General features: G+C 41.9%; 1 protein-coding gene across 2 annotated transcripts in view; it reads right to left on the bottom strand.

Annotated features, from left to right (window-relative positions):
- stab1 (stabilin 1) overlaps positions 1-17,925 on the bottom strand; it is a 245,543-nt gene that overhangs the window by 136,735 nt on the left and 90,883 nt on the right. For both annotated transcript variants that reach the window (XM_033037289.1, XM_033037290.1), the window contains exons 21-23: positions 7,388-7,474; positions 5,247-5,358; positions 350-536 (exon numbers count right to left, since the gene is read on the bottom strand). In XM_033037289.1, the coding sequence (XP_032893180.1) occupies positions 350-536; positions 5,247-5,358; positions 7,388-7,474 (386 nt within the window). The remainder of the gene's footprint in view (positions 1-349; positions 537-5,246; positions 5,359-7,387; positions 7,475-17,925) is intronic.

Below are 17,925 nucleotides of genomic sequence, written 5' to 3'. Positions count from 1 at the left end.
CGCGGACTCGCTGGGCCGAAGGGCCTGTTTCCGCGCTGTATCTCTAAACTAAGCTAAAAGAAATTCAAAGGTATTTGGATAACTACATGGATAGTAAGTGCTTAGAGGGATATAGATCAAATATGGGCAGATGGGACAAGCATCTGGGCGAGCATGGACGACTTGGGCCGAAGGACCTTTTTTGTTGTATCGTTCTATGACTCTTTAAAAATAATTAGTTCAGTTGTCTAAGGCTCTCAAGTATGAAACACTCTACCTAAATGCAAGTCATTAAAAAAAAATTTACTTTAATTTAATGACTGAAAATATCAAAGTGAAATTTGTTCTTTGTAATTCTTGGTTTTCTTACCTGGCTGTATCATTGTGGTATTCACACACGGCAAATGCATGACAATACTGAGATAAACTATATGGGCCACATGGCTCGGTCTTCTGGTCACAGAATGTGCCTGTGAATCCCTCCATGCACGTGCCAGGCTGGCAAATGCCAGAGTTTTCAGGTCTGTTATCACAAATGCCGTGCAAGCAAGGGCAGTCTGCAAAGGAAGAAATACAAAGACAAGTCTCAAAGCTCTCATTCGGCACGCTTGCATTCTCTCTACTCAGGGACATTGTCCCTCTCCTTCACATTTGCTACCATCAACCTCCTCCTCAAAAAAAACAACCCTGTTTCTGCAAAACATCATGTTTGAATCCTTTCAATCGGTTTTGCTTTTGTTGCAGTATCCAAATAGCACTTATCAAAATTGTAAAACGACACCTATTACATCTGTGATCATGTTATGCCATCATCCTTACTTTTAAGAAGCCAGAGATACACGGCTGTGAAGCTCGGCGGACATTTAACATTACCGGTCGGTTATCCTTGGTTCTGAAAACTACTGCTTCTGTTTTTTTTTGCCAATGAAATTCACCGGTCAGCACCGGCTACAACCTACGAGAACTCTAGACCTCCTGGCAACCCACTAGGACCTCCTGGCGACCCACTTACATCACGAGAATTCTCACTACTCTCCATGGCGGCTTCATTCTGGTCACCCCTATTTTTTCAACATGTTGAAAAATTTGCAGCGAACATAATGAGGCCCAGAATGCGGGAACTCCTCACGACCATGAAGGCAACCCACTAGGACCTCCAGGCAACCACCCGCGAGTCTCCTGCAGTCGCCTAAAAAATCATCTAAGTGGGACAGGCCCATAAGCAGAGTACCACGTGAAATCACTACCGTCCATGCCCAAATACATTGTGTCAGTCCTCTGTCGCAACCTACGTCTCTGGTACTTGTTCCTACTGACATCAGATTTCATGTATTTATGAATGAGATCCAACTCTACATCAGAATTGTTGTCCTCAACCCTTCAGCCGGGTCTAAATTGTCTAAAAATCCTTCTTCGTCATCCTGTACAGGATAAAGAGTCTCAGATTCATACTGCATAGAAACAAGCCCTCTGATCCACCATGTCCATGCAAATCAGTTTTAGCACAGTAGTGCAATGGTAGAGTTGCTACCTCACAATTCCAGAGACCTGGGTTCAATCCTGACTACTGGTGCTGTCTGTACGGGGCAACAGAATAACTTTCATTGAAGTCTCCAGTAATGTAATATATCAAACACACTTTTTATCCTTTAAATCGTGATGAGTGGGCTGCTTCATTGCATGACAGGTCAAATAAGAGGGTGGCGTGGTGGTGCAGTTGTTGCCTTACTGCGTCAGTGAACCTGGTTCAATCCTGACTACGGGTGCTGTCTTTACAGAATTTGTACGTTGTCCCTGTGACCAGGTGGGTTTTCCCCAGGTGCACTGGTTTCCTCCCACACTCCAAAGACGTACAGGTTTGTAGATTAATTGGCTTCTGTAAATTATCCCTAGTGTACAGGATATAACTAGTGTATTGGTGATCATTGGTCAGCACAGACTTGGTGTGTCGAAGGGCCTGTTTCAATGCGGAATCTTAAACTAAATAAAATTATCAAGTACCCAGCTGTTCAATCCCATTTACTAATGCTTGTTTAAGTCTTCTGTATCTTGACAATGTGTGATATTACTTTTATCCCCAACATAAACTCCACTGTCTCAAATATCCCTCCCACTTTCACTTATCTCAAAGTGGGATATAAATCACCATAGAAAATTACTAGCATCTCAACCAACTCTCAGATAACTTTCTGAACACAATTTCCTCAGCAAGTCAGCTTTTTGTTACAATGGTGTTAGCTGATCTCAGTACCTGACCTACCTCCTCCATTGTCAGAGTGAGGCCCAGTGCAAATTGGTGGAACAGCACCTCACATTTAGCTTGGGTAGTTTACACACCAGCAGTATGAACATTGACTTCTCTAATTTCAGATAGTCCTTGCTTTCTCCCTCCTTCCCTTTCCCAGTTCTCCCACAAGCCTACTGTTTCCGCCTCTTCCTTTCTTCCCCCCCCCCCCGACATCAGTCTGAAGAAGGGTTTCGACCCGAAACGTCACCTATTTCCTTCTCTCCATAGATGCTGCCTCACCCGCTGAGTTCCTCCAGCATTTTTGCCTACCTTCGATTTTTCCAGCATCTGCAGTTCTTTCTTAAACAGTACCTGATCACATTCATTAAACTAGAGGGGGGGGGGGGGGGGGGGGGTTAAAAAGGACTAGTAACAGTAATGATAACCATGAAAATACCAAATTGTTCCAATAATAGGAATATGTGCACATAATTTTGGTGGCTGCACAACAGAAAGGATGTGGTTGCTCTGGAGAGAGTGCAGAGTGGATTCACTGGGTTGTTGTTGGTTATGGGGAGTGATTGGAAAGGCTGGGCTTGAATCGCCTGAACAGATGAGGCTGACGGATAACCTGGAAGAGGTATACAAAATTATAAGAGGCAGAGATAAGGAAAACAGTGATTTATTTTACCCCAGAGTACTGCATCACAAACAAGAGGTCATAAATCTAATGTAGTTATAAAGGGGTTCTGAGAGAGAGTGATTGATATCTGGAACGTGCTGCCAGGGGAGGTGTTGGAATCAGATACAGGTACCATATTTACGAGGCATTTAGATGTGAATTGGCAAGGCATAGAAGAATACAGACCTTGTGAAATGCTGGAAAATGGGTGGCAATTGGTGTTGGTGGGCAAAATGATTGGCATGGACCTTTGATATGCCTGTGTCTGTACTGGACATCTTGTAGACTATAAATCTAATGTATTTCAAGGACCCATAATCTTTAAACTCAATCTAATCTGTAAGTGGCTCCATCAATAGGGTTCTCATTCCCTCTGAAATGTTTATTAGCAAGCAAGATGGAAGTTGGGGAGAGCATCAAATGCTGGCTTATCAGCAGTACCCACATTCCAGTAAAGAACCAAGAAGCAAAATAGGACTTCATACCTCGAAGTAGATAGGGGTACATTATATTAATATCCCAAATCATTGAGTCTTAGATGCTGAACATAATTTTTAACACTAGCATATATAGAGATAATAACATATTTTTTCTGTGCAGATTTATATCCCACTCCAGAGATGCACTCTTGAGCATAACATCACTGTAATACGAAACTGTTCCATCTTTCTGATGAATTGTTAAACTGTGCCCTGTCTCCTACATCTTCTATGTCAAGGAGGTAAAAGATCCCATGCTGCTCTGTTGAGCAACAGCAAAGGAGTCCTGTGTAATATTTATCCTGTAACCAACATCATTATGGTAGTTGAGGCACAAGAGACTGCAGAAGCTGGGATGTGTTGCAAAAAGAGACCAGCTGGAGGATCAGCAGGTTAGACAGCATCTCTGATGGGGAAATGGACCATCAATGTTTTGGGTTGAGACCTCTTGATCTAGACTGTAGGAATGTAAATGTTCAGTCCAGATTAAGGGTCTCGACCTAGAACGTTGACTGTCCACTTCCCTCCACAGATGCTGCCTGACACACTGGGTTCTTCCAGCTGCTCCCCTTTACCTCTACAGTGGATGACCTGCTCATGAGTTCATTACTGTTTGTGAGACCTTGTGCAGAAATAATTTCCTACAATTCATGCAGCATAATTAAGGTAGTCTCTAATTTCTTGGAAATGCTTTAAAAGGCATGTGTGTGTGGCACCGCATAAATATAGTACTTTTTTTAAGTGTCATAAATGTCAAAAAAAGTGATAGAATGAGACAAGTTCTGTTTTTCTTTGCTTGATTAAACAGCACCACCCTCAATTTAACCATCTGTTTATCAACAGAGTTGCCAAATGACTGGATTTTATTCTGGATTGCAACGTATTTTGTTGTTTAATACTCAAATATGAGATTTAGATCAAATGTGATCTGTGTTCGTTTTGCATAGAATAAACTTCCAGCAGTAGAATGTCATTATCCACCATCAGCACATGTGCAACTATTGTAGGTAACACCACCATTCTGGTAAGCTGACACCTTATAGTATGGTTGTTACAATGATGAATTGCCACCCAGCAGTTAGCAAATATAAAATTAATAGTTGTAACCTGAAGGGCCTGTCCCACTGCGGCAACCTAATCCGCGAGTTCTAACGAGTTTGCCCTCGACTCATACTCGCAGCATGGTTGACAAGAGATCCTAGGAGGTCTTTGTAACTCTCCTTCATGCTCGAGGGTAGTCCCTGCGTACTCGAGGCCTCAGCTACGTCGCGGTGTATTTTTCAACATGTTGAAAAATGCCCGCGAGTAAAAAAAGGTCGCCATGGAAAAAATCGATACATTTTTTACTCATAGGTTTAGTCGAAGTAGGTCGTCATGTTATTCGTAGGTAATCGAGGGTAGTCAAAGGTAATCGAAGGTAGTCGAAGCTAGTCTTCAACATAGTCGTAGGAGGTCTTCAACATAGTCGAAGGAGGTCTTCAACACGACATTTTTTCAAACTCTCCTAAACTCTTCTAAACTCGCGAATTAGGTCGCCACAGTGGGACAGCCTCTTAATACATCATGAAATTAGTGACACTGGGTGAAACATTGCTCTTGTACCCACTTGATTTTGCATTCATTAGAACTACTGGACAGTAACAAAGGCCCAAGTATAGAAACCAAGCCTGCCAGTTTTCTACCTGATGGGCAAGCTTAAAATAATATTCATTGTATTTGTTTATATTAATTCACCTGTCATGTTAGAATAAATTTAAGGATTTTCCACGACTGAAGTTACAAAAATAAACTTGACAAAACTTTACAAAAATGGTGAAATGTTATATTTTCTCTTTCTTTTAAATCCTTATTAACATTGCTATTTTTGTACCTTACTGACCTATGGTGCAGTTTTGGCCGTGTTTATTGTGTTCAGAACAAATGTGACAGGCAATTCCCTTAAAGTTTGAATAGCATTTGCATGTACCATCTCCTTCTATTCCATCAGAGCACTGTGGAAAAACAAAATCAATCATTTAGTTTAGTTTAGTTTAGAGATACAGCGCAGAAACAGGCCCTTCTGACCAGCGATCTCCACACATTAACACAATCCTACACACACTAGGAACAATTTACACATATCAAGCCATTTAACCTACAAACCTGTACGTCTTTAGTGTGGGAAGAAACTGAAGATACCGGAGAAAACAAATGCGGTCACAGGGTTAATGTACAAACTCTGTACAGACAGCACCTGTTGTCAGGGTCGAACCCGTACCTATGGCACTGCAAGCAATGTAAGGCAGCAACTCTACCGCTGCGCCACCATGCACCAGCGTGCTGCACCTAAACTTTGCTTAGTTCCTTCATAACTCACATTTTAGGAGATTTAGAAGATTTCTTTTAGGACATTTCGAACAAGATTTGTCTCGGCTATCAAATAATTGCACTTGCTATTACCGAATGGCAGTAACATCTCAGGGATGTCTGCAGAATTAATTGACTTGAAATTGTTGTGTTTGCTAGAAAAAAAAAGACTTATTTTGTGGATTGGTGAAGCTGACTGGATGATTAATATTGTACGGGGAACTTCCTTGCCAAAGGAACATTTACAACATGGGAACAGAAGCAAAATGGGTGAGGAGGTGAGAAAGCTTCAAATAGGAATTCCACAGTAAGGGGCCATATGTCTAAAAGCCTGCATTTATATTGCAAATCACTGTAGCTGCTAATACAGTAAGAGCAGCAGCCAAACCATACCCAACAATCTCCCACAAACAACAATGCCAAAGCAATTTTGAATGACAGACACATTTTGGCCAAGAGAAAAATCCTCCACTCTTTCTCAAAATAACAGCATAAGATTTATAAAGATCCTCCTGAAAGAACAGGCAAGGTTTTGGTTTAACATTTCATGAGAAAGACATTTCAGAACGTGCAGGACACTGAACCGTAATGGAGTGTCAATGTCGATTTATGAGTCCAGGTTGCAAGAGGGGGTTTGAAACCACAGCCGCCCGACGTGGAGACTGGAATAGTGCCAACTAACTCACACTGCTTCATCACCTCAAGGGCAATGGTGAGGTGCAAGAGGCTGAAGTCAAAGCAATGTTCAGAATGCAGAAGGTTTACGGGAAACTAAAAGTTGAGTATAAAAGTACAGAGATAAGAATATTAACATTGAGGCAGGAGACCTGGAGCCAAACAAAACACAGGGTTGATATACGATCTACCTGTAGAGGTATATGTGGATATGGAGCTTGGATAGAGTGGATGTGGAGAGGATGTTTCCACTGGTGGGAGAGTCTAGGAGCAAAAGCCGTAGCCTCAGAATAAATAGATGTACATTTAGAAAGGAACTGAGGAGGAATTTATTTTGTCAAAGGGGGTGAATCTGTGCAATTCATTGCTACAGATGGCTGTGGAGGCCAAGTCAATGGGTATTTTTAAGGTAGAGATTGACAGATTTGTGATTAGTAAGAGTGTCAGGGGTTATGGGGAAAAGGCAGAAGAATGGAGTTGAGAGGGAAAGATAGATCAGCCTTGAATGGATGGCGAATGGCCTAATTCTTGATGGGCCGAATTACTTAATTCTGCTCATATAACTTATGAACTATGAATTTACCTGTGTAGTCATATGGGTCACGGGGATGGAAGTTTAAACATGAATGCTGATGAGACAAATTAATTTGACCCTCAAGCTTCCAGCACTGGACAGATACTGGCTGTGCAATGTGCAAACTGTCCACATGTCCTGTGCTGTATCCATCTCAAACCGTAAACAATGGATCGAGAGAAGTGAGAGTGCAGCAAAATAGCAAGAGCATGATGGGCCAAATAGTCTCCTTTTGCAGTTACAATGAATTGAAATACTCACAGAAGCTTGAATCAGTCCTCTTAACAAAACTTACCAAAGTATAATTTCTTGTCAATTTTTTACTGGCCCTTTTTTCAAGAAAGAATAATAATAATAATAATAATAATGGATGGGATTTATATAGCGCCTTTCTAATACTCAAGGCGCTTAAAGAATGAACTTACTTCTCCATGTCCATAACATGGATGTTGAAAACCTCCCAGGCAGGCTTTGCAATCTGGTCCGTAGAATCCTTTACAGCATTTTCGTACCTAGACGAGAAACAAAATTGAACACATTTTAATTATCAACAAGATCTTCGGGTAGGGTATGCTTTCATTTATATTCAGTATCAAAGCATGTTAACCCTATCTCCCCCTGGTCCCAGCAGAAATGTACCACAGTGGATTTTACCCCTGTAAATAGGAAGCCAACCCTGGGGTAGGAGGCAAGGGGGGGGGGGGGGGGGGGGGGGGTAAAATTAGTGAGGTGTCTTCAATGGCTTTTTCATCGTCGGGCATTCTGCTCACACATAATGGGCAATGATTAGTAGTTCTGGAGATCACATGTGGGTGATGAACAGGGTCAGGGCCATTAAAGAGTAGATCAACCAAGGGATAAAATCCTTTGCGCAAGGAGCCTGGAACAATTCCAGCTCTCCTCGAGTCAACAAGGAGAAGCTTGTTGGTTGAAGATGGGCTGGATCTGCTCCTGCCCTGGCTGTGACTAACCTGGAATAGGCAGCACCGTAGAATCTCGATGCACAAGTATCAATGAGGCTCCTGCCAGCATCAATAGGATGCCAAGTGCATATACAGTAGACAAATGGTCTGATTATAATGGAATGGATGGAAAATAGGTGGAGCAGCCTGGAAGAATGGTCCTGTTCCCATCCGAGGAGCACATTCAGCACCAACACACCACCTGCCTCCCACTCCTTAGCATCTCCAATTCTCAGCCATGTTTTCTTCTCTTTAGATGCTGCATCACCAAAAAAACAAAACCAATAGACCAACAACCTGTTTCATAGCATAGAAAATATGTGCAGGAGTGGCCATTTGGCCCTTTGAGCCAGCAGGAACTGATTTTGGATGATCAGCCATGATTATATTGAATGTGATCATCCAAAATCAGTACCCCATTCCTGCTTTCTCCCCATATCCCTTGATTCCGTTAGCCCTAAGAGCTATATCTAATTCTCTCTTGAATACACCTGAATTCAAGTATGTGTACATGTGTGCATTCTGAAAACATGTATGTATTGAATAAGTACGTTTCATTTCCTGGAATAAAAACAGGAAATGCTGCATGTACTCTGCAGGCCAGGCAACATTAGTGGACAGGCAAACAGTTAATGTTTTGTCAATGAGGTCCGGATGAAATGTTAACTCTCCTTCTCTCATCATTGATGCTGCCTCACCTGCTGAGTATTTCCAGCATTTTCTATCCTTATTCAAGTTCTCCAGCATTTCGAGCACCTTTTGTTCTCAACCAGTTTCCTGCACCATTGTAACGACTTCCTGAGGCTGCCTGAGTACCATGGCTTAACTCAGTCAGCAGTTTCTATTTTCATTTCTCTGGGGAAGATCTTTCTTTTCCTCCCAAGTACTCGGCTGAGATGGAGAGACAAGAAGGGAATTCAAGCCCTGATCTCATTTCCTATCTGTCTATCCCATAAGTTGAGCTAACACCCTTAACTAATACTTAGAAATTCCTTCTGTCACCACTTATTATTGACAACCAAAACAGAACAGAAAGATTTACGAAGAACTTTAACACAGAGCTTCGGAAGAACTTGAAAAACAGTTTGAAAGGAATTTACAGAAAATGAGTATGTTGGTGATCATGTTGCCTGCTCACCCCACAAGTTATGCATCTCATTCAACATTCCTTTCATGGACCTGAGTTTCTTTTCTAATTTACACAATGTGGGTGACATCAGTGAGGCCAGCATTTATTGTCCATCCCTATCTGCATTCGAGAGGAAGGTGTTAAGTAACGGCCTTACACTGCCACAGCCTACACGGTGAAGGTACTCCTGCAACACTAGTGAAGGAATTCCAACATTCAGATCCAGTGATATATTTCACAGTCAAGATGATATGCATCTTGGTGGAGAACCTGCAGAGAGATATTTCCATGCGTCTGCTCCTGGGTGGTAGAGGTCATGTCTTCAGCAGGTGCTATTGGAGTAACAAGGTGAGCAACCACAGTTGATAGCACACACTGTGGCCACAGTGGTATAGAGAGCATGAAGGATGCTCTGGGATGGTGGATAGCAGGCCAGACACACAAGCTGCTTTTTCCTGCATGGTGTGATAAATCACAAAAGGCACAAAATGGCCATTCAATATGTGTGGCCATTCTATATCAATGGCAAAATGTAAAATGGATATAATTTGGTTAGAAACTTAATGTTCTCCAACTGCTCCATCAGCCTCCACCTGAGGAATATCGAATAACCTTCCAGTGAAAGACGACCTAAGTATGGACTTTTAACAGCAGTTTTTAACCTGCCCCTTTACATGGATTTTGGTGTTTCCAACTCACACACTCTGATTGTGCCTGTATTGCCAATATTCCTACGTTATTTGGAATCAATCAAATTGGAAAGAAAGGACCGGAGACTTTGTAAAGAATACACAAGAAATGAAATGCAAAGTTCGGATTGGATCATGTCAGAATTATTGCTAGTGTTGTGCGCCAGGCAGGTGAGGAGGGACACCAGTCGTATCAATTGATGTTTGGACAGAAACTGAAGGGGTGGCTCTGGATCACCATGCCAATGGCACATGTTCTGGGGCAGAAAATAGCCCCATACACAAGATGAGTCATCTAAAGTAAACCACCAAAACTATTATAAGAACAATCTTTAATTAAATGGAGATTAAATAGAGTTTTAGAAAAAAGTGGAAGCTTTAATGAATGCCGAGATATACAATGGAAAATATAGGAGAGCGTTTAAAGAGAAAAAGTGAAGGAAAATGTAAATAGAAGAGACAAAGCCAGCGTCTTGTATAACCAGGTGTATGTGTAGAAACATGGGTTCTGGAGCTCAGGGTATGCTGCAGATATGGACAATGGCTCGTGTGCCATTATGTCAATTGACTCAATGGACCAAGTGACTTCCTTCTGCTCTATAACAATTCTATGATTCCAATTCTAGGTCCTGATTCCAATTCCAGGTCCAATTCCAGGTCCTGCTTGAATGGAGTTTGTACGCTCTCCCCATGACCCCTTGGGTTTTCCCAGGTGCTGAAGGGCCTGTTTCTGCGCTGCACCTCTAAACTAAACTAAGAACGATAGCACCAATAATCCTCCAAATTGGTGGGGGGGGGTGGGAAGAAATTTTCTCTGCAAAAAACATGGGACAAATTGCCACATTGTTTATCAGCAGTTGCAAAAAAAAAAAAAAGATTAAAACAAAACATGCTGGAAGTACTCAGCAAGGCAGGCAGCATCTGCAGAGACAGAATTGCTAGAAATACTCAGCTCGAGGCCTTATCAGGCAGTAGAGATGCAGACTGACCTGCTGAGTGTTTCCAGCATTCTCTCTTTCTATTTTAGATTTCCAGCATCTGCAATTTTTTGCTTTTCAATGCAAACACCAATATCTACCTACCTTTAGGTAGCTTGCTTCAACAGCTTACACCCCAGCATCCCAGAAGCACCCATCTCAACTGGGCAAGTAACACGCTGTGGACAGTCCCTCACCACCAGTTCAAAGTTCGGGCGAGGGGCCTAATGTAAATAAATATACAATTAAAGAGGGGGAGGCGCATGCTGGAAGAGTGGCCTACGTGAAATTGTCCATGAAGAAATCAGGTGCACTGCAATGAGTGACCAGGGAGCTACGCTCACACCTCACATTACCTCAACTACATTTGCCCACAAGGATCCCCATGGCAAATTGAATTTGGGATGTCTTACAACCTGCCTATTGATACGAATGCTTCATTTGAAAAGATAGCAGAATATTATTTGAAAATCAAGGATATAAAAGGACAGAAAGGTGAAGGAAACATGAAGAGAGTGGGTAATCTCAGGAGGAAAGCTGGCACAAACCTGATGGGACTGTAAATAGCTCGTTCTAAGCTTCCCCCCCAGTCTAGTTTCAGTCAATAAGATAACAGTTCCCCACTACTATACCTAACCACCATGGGTTCGATCTTTGTATCTGCTTGTCCAAGCCCTCCTAGCCTCGTGCAAGCAGAGACCCTCCAAAAGGTCACGCAGTCCCAAGCGTTCTCCCAGAAGATCGACACAGGACCTCGCGGGAGCCACCTTTTATAGGTCCCCGAACCTTGAGGGGCCGAACCATACGGGGGTGGTCTCTTTACAGTCCAATAACAGAAATCGATTCACACAGTACATGATAGACATTTCCCTAACCCAACAATACAGTATCCAATACAATGTATTCAAACGGAGCTTCTGGAAGGAAGCAAACATAGCAACATTTGCCCAGATATCCAAGAAACCCAGACAAGGCTCAACACTTAATCCAATCAACATCTAGCAAAGTAAAGCTTTGCAACAATATTTACAATGTGTATGTCTGGTTTGCATTTACCCAATCCGTTTCATGCAATTTATACCCAATTGTAAAAATCTGCAGCTGTCCCATTCTTCTCCTGCAACTTTTATCTAGGCTTGTCCAATTTCTGCATGGCACATTTAAATTAACCAAATGGCCTAGCAGCCCAGAAGCCTTTACTCAATTTTAGTATCCTGGCATCTGCAATTTGGCCAGAATTAACATTCCTTCCTTTTATCAAATATGATAAACCATCACTTCAGATAACAAAATAATCAGATAATCAGATAATCAGATATACATATGTGTGACTATTTCATTCTCCATCTATTTACAACAACAAGACGATGATGTTTCTTCCCAGAATCTTATCAAGATTCCCGAGTTTTCATGGGCGTAGCTTCACAATTTCTGTCTGATGAGTCTTCACCTCCCGAGTTTTCGTGGGTGCGAATTCCCTCCATCTGTGTTGTTGCCCATTCTTCCATCCCTTTCCATAGTCGAACCTATCTCCTGAAAAACTTTGGACAAAGCAAGTTTGTACTAATGCTCTCTCATACATTCCTCTGTAACTCTGTCTATCTACTATATTCTGCTCTATCACTGTATTCCTATTACTATTCTGTTCTATAATATACTCTTTACTATCCTAGGATCAACACTAATCAGCCCTCTCCATATTCACACAATGTTATTTAATGTATATCTGATGATGGTTTCTCATATAAATTTCCGCTGGGTTCAGTCCAGATTTCCCTACAGGCATGACTCTTAGTTAAAGCAAACCATAAAGAATGTTTCAATTCAACCAAATTCAGTCTCAGCCTTCAATTTAATATTTTAAGTTTAAGGGTCCCTCTCACCCATCTCATTCCACGGCTTTGTGGTCGATAACACGATTCCATTCCTGTGGAATTCCCAGCTGTTCAAATTTAATCAGTCAAGTTTCATATGTTGTCAATTTTATTATAAAGCCAATTAAGAATGCCGAATCTAGGGAGAATTTCTTTCCACCTTAATAATAGAAGCCGCTTTACTATCAACGGTCAAACAATTTAGATCCACCGGTCAAATACATCGACTCTGATATCTCAACACCCATTTCTTTATTCCTCCTTCTAATTCAATAGACTTCTCCTCCAGTACTTCTTCCTTAGTATGTTGGCTCGGCTCTCAGTCCATAGGGGTTCTTTCTCATAACTAATTTCCTTTTACCACTGAGTAACTTTTTAGTATGCTAACTTTGGTCTCTTAAAGGGAAGTCTTGCTGTTCACAGTTCCTCTTTTTTACTAGTTCCAATTCCAACTCTCATGTTCCCTGAATAATTCTTCCATGTTACCAGATCTTCCCAAGTTCCATCCTTTCCTGATGTTCTCTGAATAATCCTTCCCATCTTATGCTGCCTGTCTGGGGTTGAGACAATAACAATACCCAATTAATAATCAAACCTCTACTCCTAAGCCAAATCTCACAAGTCAGTTCCAAATCTCAAACTTTAAAGTCCTCCCAATTCATCACCATACAATTTAGAGACCGAATTCAAAATTTTATCAATTTATTTCTAATAACTATAACTTAAGCGCAAAGTAGATGTTCTGCCCCAAACCACAGAGGAGTGTCTATTTTCAAATTCAAATTCAATTTTTCAAATTAGAACTTGCCCCAATAGTTGTCATAAATTATCTGTATCTTTTAGAAACGGTTAGATGGTGTTATTTTCCTTTTCCTTCACTGGTGTCAAAAGCTAGATGATGTTAAAGTTAATGTTAGTTTCAAAGTAGTAGGGATACTGAGGAGCGTCCTCTATCTGTTGACCTCCCCAGATGTGTCTTAAAGGGACAGGACAGTATCATTTCCTCCTTGTTGTTGGTCTCTGTTTCTGGGGAGCTACCTTATCTGAGCTGTGTCTTCCGCCCGTTCTCAAGGGTCCACATACTCTTTACCTCACTACCCACACAGTAGCATGTTGTCGATTATACTGTCCTGGAGGCATAAACTTAATAACAAGTTATTGATCATATTCACAGTGGTTTAATGACTCCTATCCCTACTCCTGCACAATAAGTTCATTTCTTCTCTACCTAGTGCCAGTTCAGTTCTCTTTAGTTCTTATTCTCGTTGCCACCAGTTACTATGTTTCCCTTTTCGTAATCCTTCCTTTTAGTGAGGTTTCTCGATCCCAATTAGATTCTTTGTGACTCTCTTCCTGGGATTCGGAAGGGGTGATGTTCTTTCTTGTTCGTATAACTTATTATTATTTTTGGGCCATGTGAGGATGTCCTCAGATTTCATACTTTGTATTGGCTGGCAGATCAGGGCTACCGGAATGGATTTGTCTGCCAGAATGTCCCTGCCCCCTGATCTTCTGGCCAGTGTCCTCTTCCTCTACCTTTGAGGTCCCAAGTGTCTCTGTAACCTCTAGGGATCCACTGACTTCTTAAACCCATAGCCCTCTTCTTTGCCCCCTTCCTTCTCAGTATTCCCTCACAGGGCAAGATCAGCTCCAATGTCCTGATTCCCCACAGTTGTAACATTGATCAAGTCTAACAGCTCTATACCCTCTCCAATCAAACTGAGGGAAAGTCGGCTCTCGGAATGGCATGCCTATCCACACTTTAAGTTCCTCCTCCTCCTTATCGTCCTTCGAAGTTACTTCCCGTTTCTGGATTCTTAGTACGGGTCTCTGGAAGGATTTATTTGCCATCGAACCAGGTTGCATTGACATGTGGACGTCTGTGGCCCGGGGATCATTTACACCTACTGCGGGATCTAATTCTAAAGGCAGAGTAGGCAGCTTCCTACTAGGGAATTGCCTACGGGGAATTCGCTCTATGCCCATATCGTCGGGAATTTGCTCTGATCTTATAATGTTATCGAATTCAGGATCAGCCACTTCATATCCTCCTGCTGTCTCACCCTCAGAAAAGCTGCCCGTTCTGCTACCGGAATCTCTGTACTTTAGGAAGGATGCTATCACTTTCCCACTTGATTTCCCAATTAATTTTGACACCCACCTGCAGAACCTTCTTTCTAATTCCTTGATCCTCCACACTATCCTCTGCTGGTGAACCAATCATCGGAGCTAGAGAGTCCTTTGCCGATTTTCTAACTTTGGATTTGAATTTAGTGGGTGGAGACGAAGATACCGCTGACTCCTCCTGACGCTCTGTTCGCAAGCTGCGCATGGCGTCTCCGAACTAAGAACACGAGAGTGCTGAGAGGAATGCTGTGACTGTTCCGAAAAAGTCTGCCCACCCTTGTATACATTGGGCTTCTCTCCCTTCGAGATCCACGCTAACCGCGGCACCCTGACTAAATTTAATAAGTTTGATTTTAGTCGGCACCTCCCCTTTAAGAGCCATCTCAGTCATTTCTCTTTTAAAAGCTGATGTTCTCTCCTGCTGCCTTCCACTATCTTCTTTTCCCCTTTCCGGAATGTCTAGAGAAGGACAAGTTCTTTCTTTTTCCATTCTAATCCCTAACCTGAACGCTGCCATTCTTAAATTAGAAAGCATAACGACTCCTTTATTTCCTTTCCTTTCAGTGAAGAACATTCTCCATATTTCAATAAGCTCGTTCTCTTCTTCACTGTTTCCATATCGTCTAACAATTGTCTCTATGTAGGTTATTCCTACTATACATTTTAGCCCACCTATCGGCCAAAATTCGTTCCTCAAAACTCTATTTAATTTTCCCGATAATTTTCTTAATCTCTCTGCTTCATGCGGAATTGTTTCACAAAATATTCTTATCGGACTTTCAGGAATATTTGTTAGGTCCTTCTCCGGTACATTCCCCATCCTCCTGTACAATAGACACAATTCAGATAAGATTCAAAGCACTCACACCTATTCAACACTTGCTCCTTCCTTTCAGACTCCAAGGCCACTAAAATCGCTCCCACGCAATGACTAACATCTGGCAGATTCATACCTCTCACACAATTGTTCCTTCAATCTTTCCCAACCGTTATTCAATCACCCACTCAATCGCTCCTATTAAATCATTCGACTCAATCGCTCTTATTCAATCGCTCTCAATTTTCTTATCAGCTAGATCACAATCACTTCATTCAACTCTCAGCCTTCCAACAAAGAATCTCCGGTTTCCCAAACTAAGGCTAATTTTTAGTAGCAATCTCTCCCAAGCAGCAATCTCTCCCACTCAAAACACTTTAAGTTCACACAGACAAACAAACCCAAACCATGCAAGTAAAACTATAATCAAACAAGAAATTATTCCCCCGATTAAAAGTAAACCAAGACACACCCAATATAAACTACAAGCATCCACTTATTATGACAATAAATCACACTCTAATAATTCCTCCTCATGGCGTATTCGATCAATGGAACGACTCCTCCCCCGACACAGTGATCGAAAGAATATGAACCCTGATCGAACCACCACGAATCGGATTCTAACAATACTACAATCCCGATTTAAACAAATACAAATATTCAATTCAAACACACTTTTACTTCAATTATCTAACACCCAAAAATCCTTAAGCACACACACAGACAATACAAGTAATCTTAACACACTCTAAATCTTAACACACTCTAAATATTTTTACATACACAAAGTATTGATACAATTCAGATCCGATAAAGATGCTAAAAAAGGCGATGCTGGATTTTTACAATTTACAATAATAATTTAACACGTAGTGCACAGTTTACAAACACTCGATCTCAATGCTTCACTGACGATCGCACTGTTATCGATCAGTGAACCTCTCCCTCTGATACTGAAGCTTTTCCCCTTCCTAGGGTACTCTTTGCTGAGGGGTACTACTTCTTAAATGGACTACTTTTCCTCCTAAATGTTACTTTCCCCTGCTAAGACTGGACTTCTGTAGGGGGACCTCTATCCCTCCTCTCTAAGTTCTACAGAATTAGGGGCACCTCACATCTGGGTACTTTTCACCAAGTAAACCAGGTTCCCGTCTCTCGGTTACTCTTCGCTATCAGGTACTAATCAACAATCGATCAGAGGGTTACTATTCACTGTTGATCAGCCACTATTCGAAATCGATCTCAAACATGCACAAAGTTCTATTTACACAGAATTTGAATTCTACCGTACGGGCAGAACTTCAATGTGAAATTCTGTATTTGGAAATGTGATTCTGCAAATCTAGACTCTTTCTCGGACCAACTAGTTTTGGTGCGTATCCCTCCACATACGCAGGCTCTCGAATTCCAATTAAATTGCGCAATGAAATCTCGAATGGACTAGAGTATTCCCAGCCAATCTATACTCTAGCCACCGAGCCCAGTGCCTTTACGAGATTCCTCATCCGTCACTTCAGGGAGGGGTTCAGATATCTTCACACAGGCGTGGCCTCTAACCAATCTTGGTTTTACCTATTCAAAAGGACTTCCTTTACACATGCTTGGCTCCGGGTGTCAGCGCCTAGCCTCTTCACGCTGGCAGTCGATGCCGATTTTCGGAACGCACCTTTCCAATCAGCGCTCACAGCAACGACATGTCAAATGCTTTACTGCTTAGCACGTAAACCAGACTTGTTTTCAATAACCGACCAATTGGATACAAAATCTGGGACAGGTTGCCTGTTTGGCTCTCGTTAAGCAGCTGCAGTCTGCAAACTACGACCAAGTTTTTGAGCCATTCCTCACCCGTATTTTATGGGCCCCAAACCCAAAGGAGTGCAAGCCCTCCAAGCCTCGTGCAAGCAGAGACACTCCAAAAGGTCACGCAGTCCCAAGCGTTCATCCAGAAGATCGACACAGGACCTCGTGGGAACTATTTTTTATAGGTCCCCGAACCTTGAGGGTCCGAACCATATGGTGGTGGTCTCTTTACAGTCCAATAACAGATACCGATTAACACAGTACATGATAGACAGTTCCCTAACCCAATAATACTGTAACCAATACAATGTATTCAAACGGAGCTTCTGGAAGGAAGCAAACAGAGCAACATTTCCCCAGATATTCAATAAATCCAGACAAGGCTCAACACTTAATCCAATCAACATCTAACAAAATAAAGCTTTGCAACAATATTTACATTGTGTAATTGTTTGCCTTCACCCAATCCATTTCATGCAATTTACACCTAATTGTAAGAATCTGCAGCAGTCCCATTCTTTCCCTGCAACTCTTATCTAGGCTCTAGACAAGCTGGCACCATTCTGCAGCTTGTCCCATTTCTGC

The sequence above is a fragment of the Amblyraja radiata genome, chromosome 18 (assembly GCF_010909765.2).
Source record: "Amblyraja radiata isolate CabotCenter1 chromosome 18, sAmbRad1.1.pri, whole genome shotgun sequence".
Classification (NCBI taxonomy): Eukaryota; Metazoa; Chordata; class Chondrichthyes; order Rajiformes; family Rajidae; genus Amblyraja; species Amblyraja radiata.
Note: the sequence above shows the minus strand (reverse complement) of the source record. Positions and strands in the feature narration are given on the sequence as shown.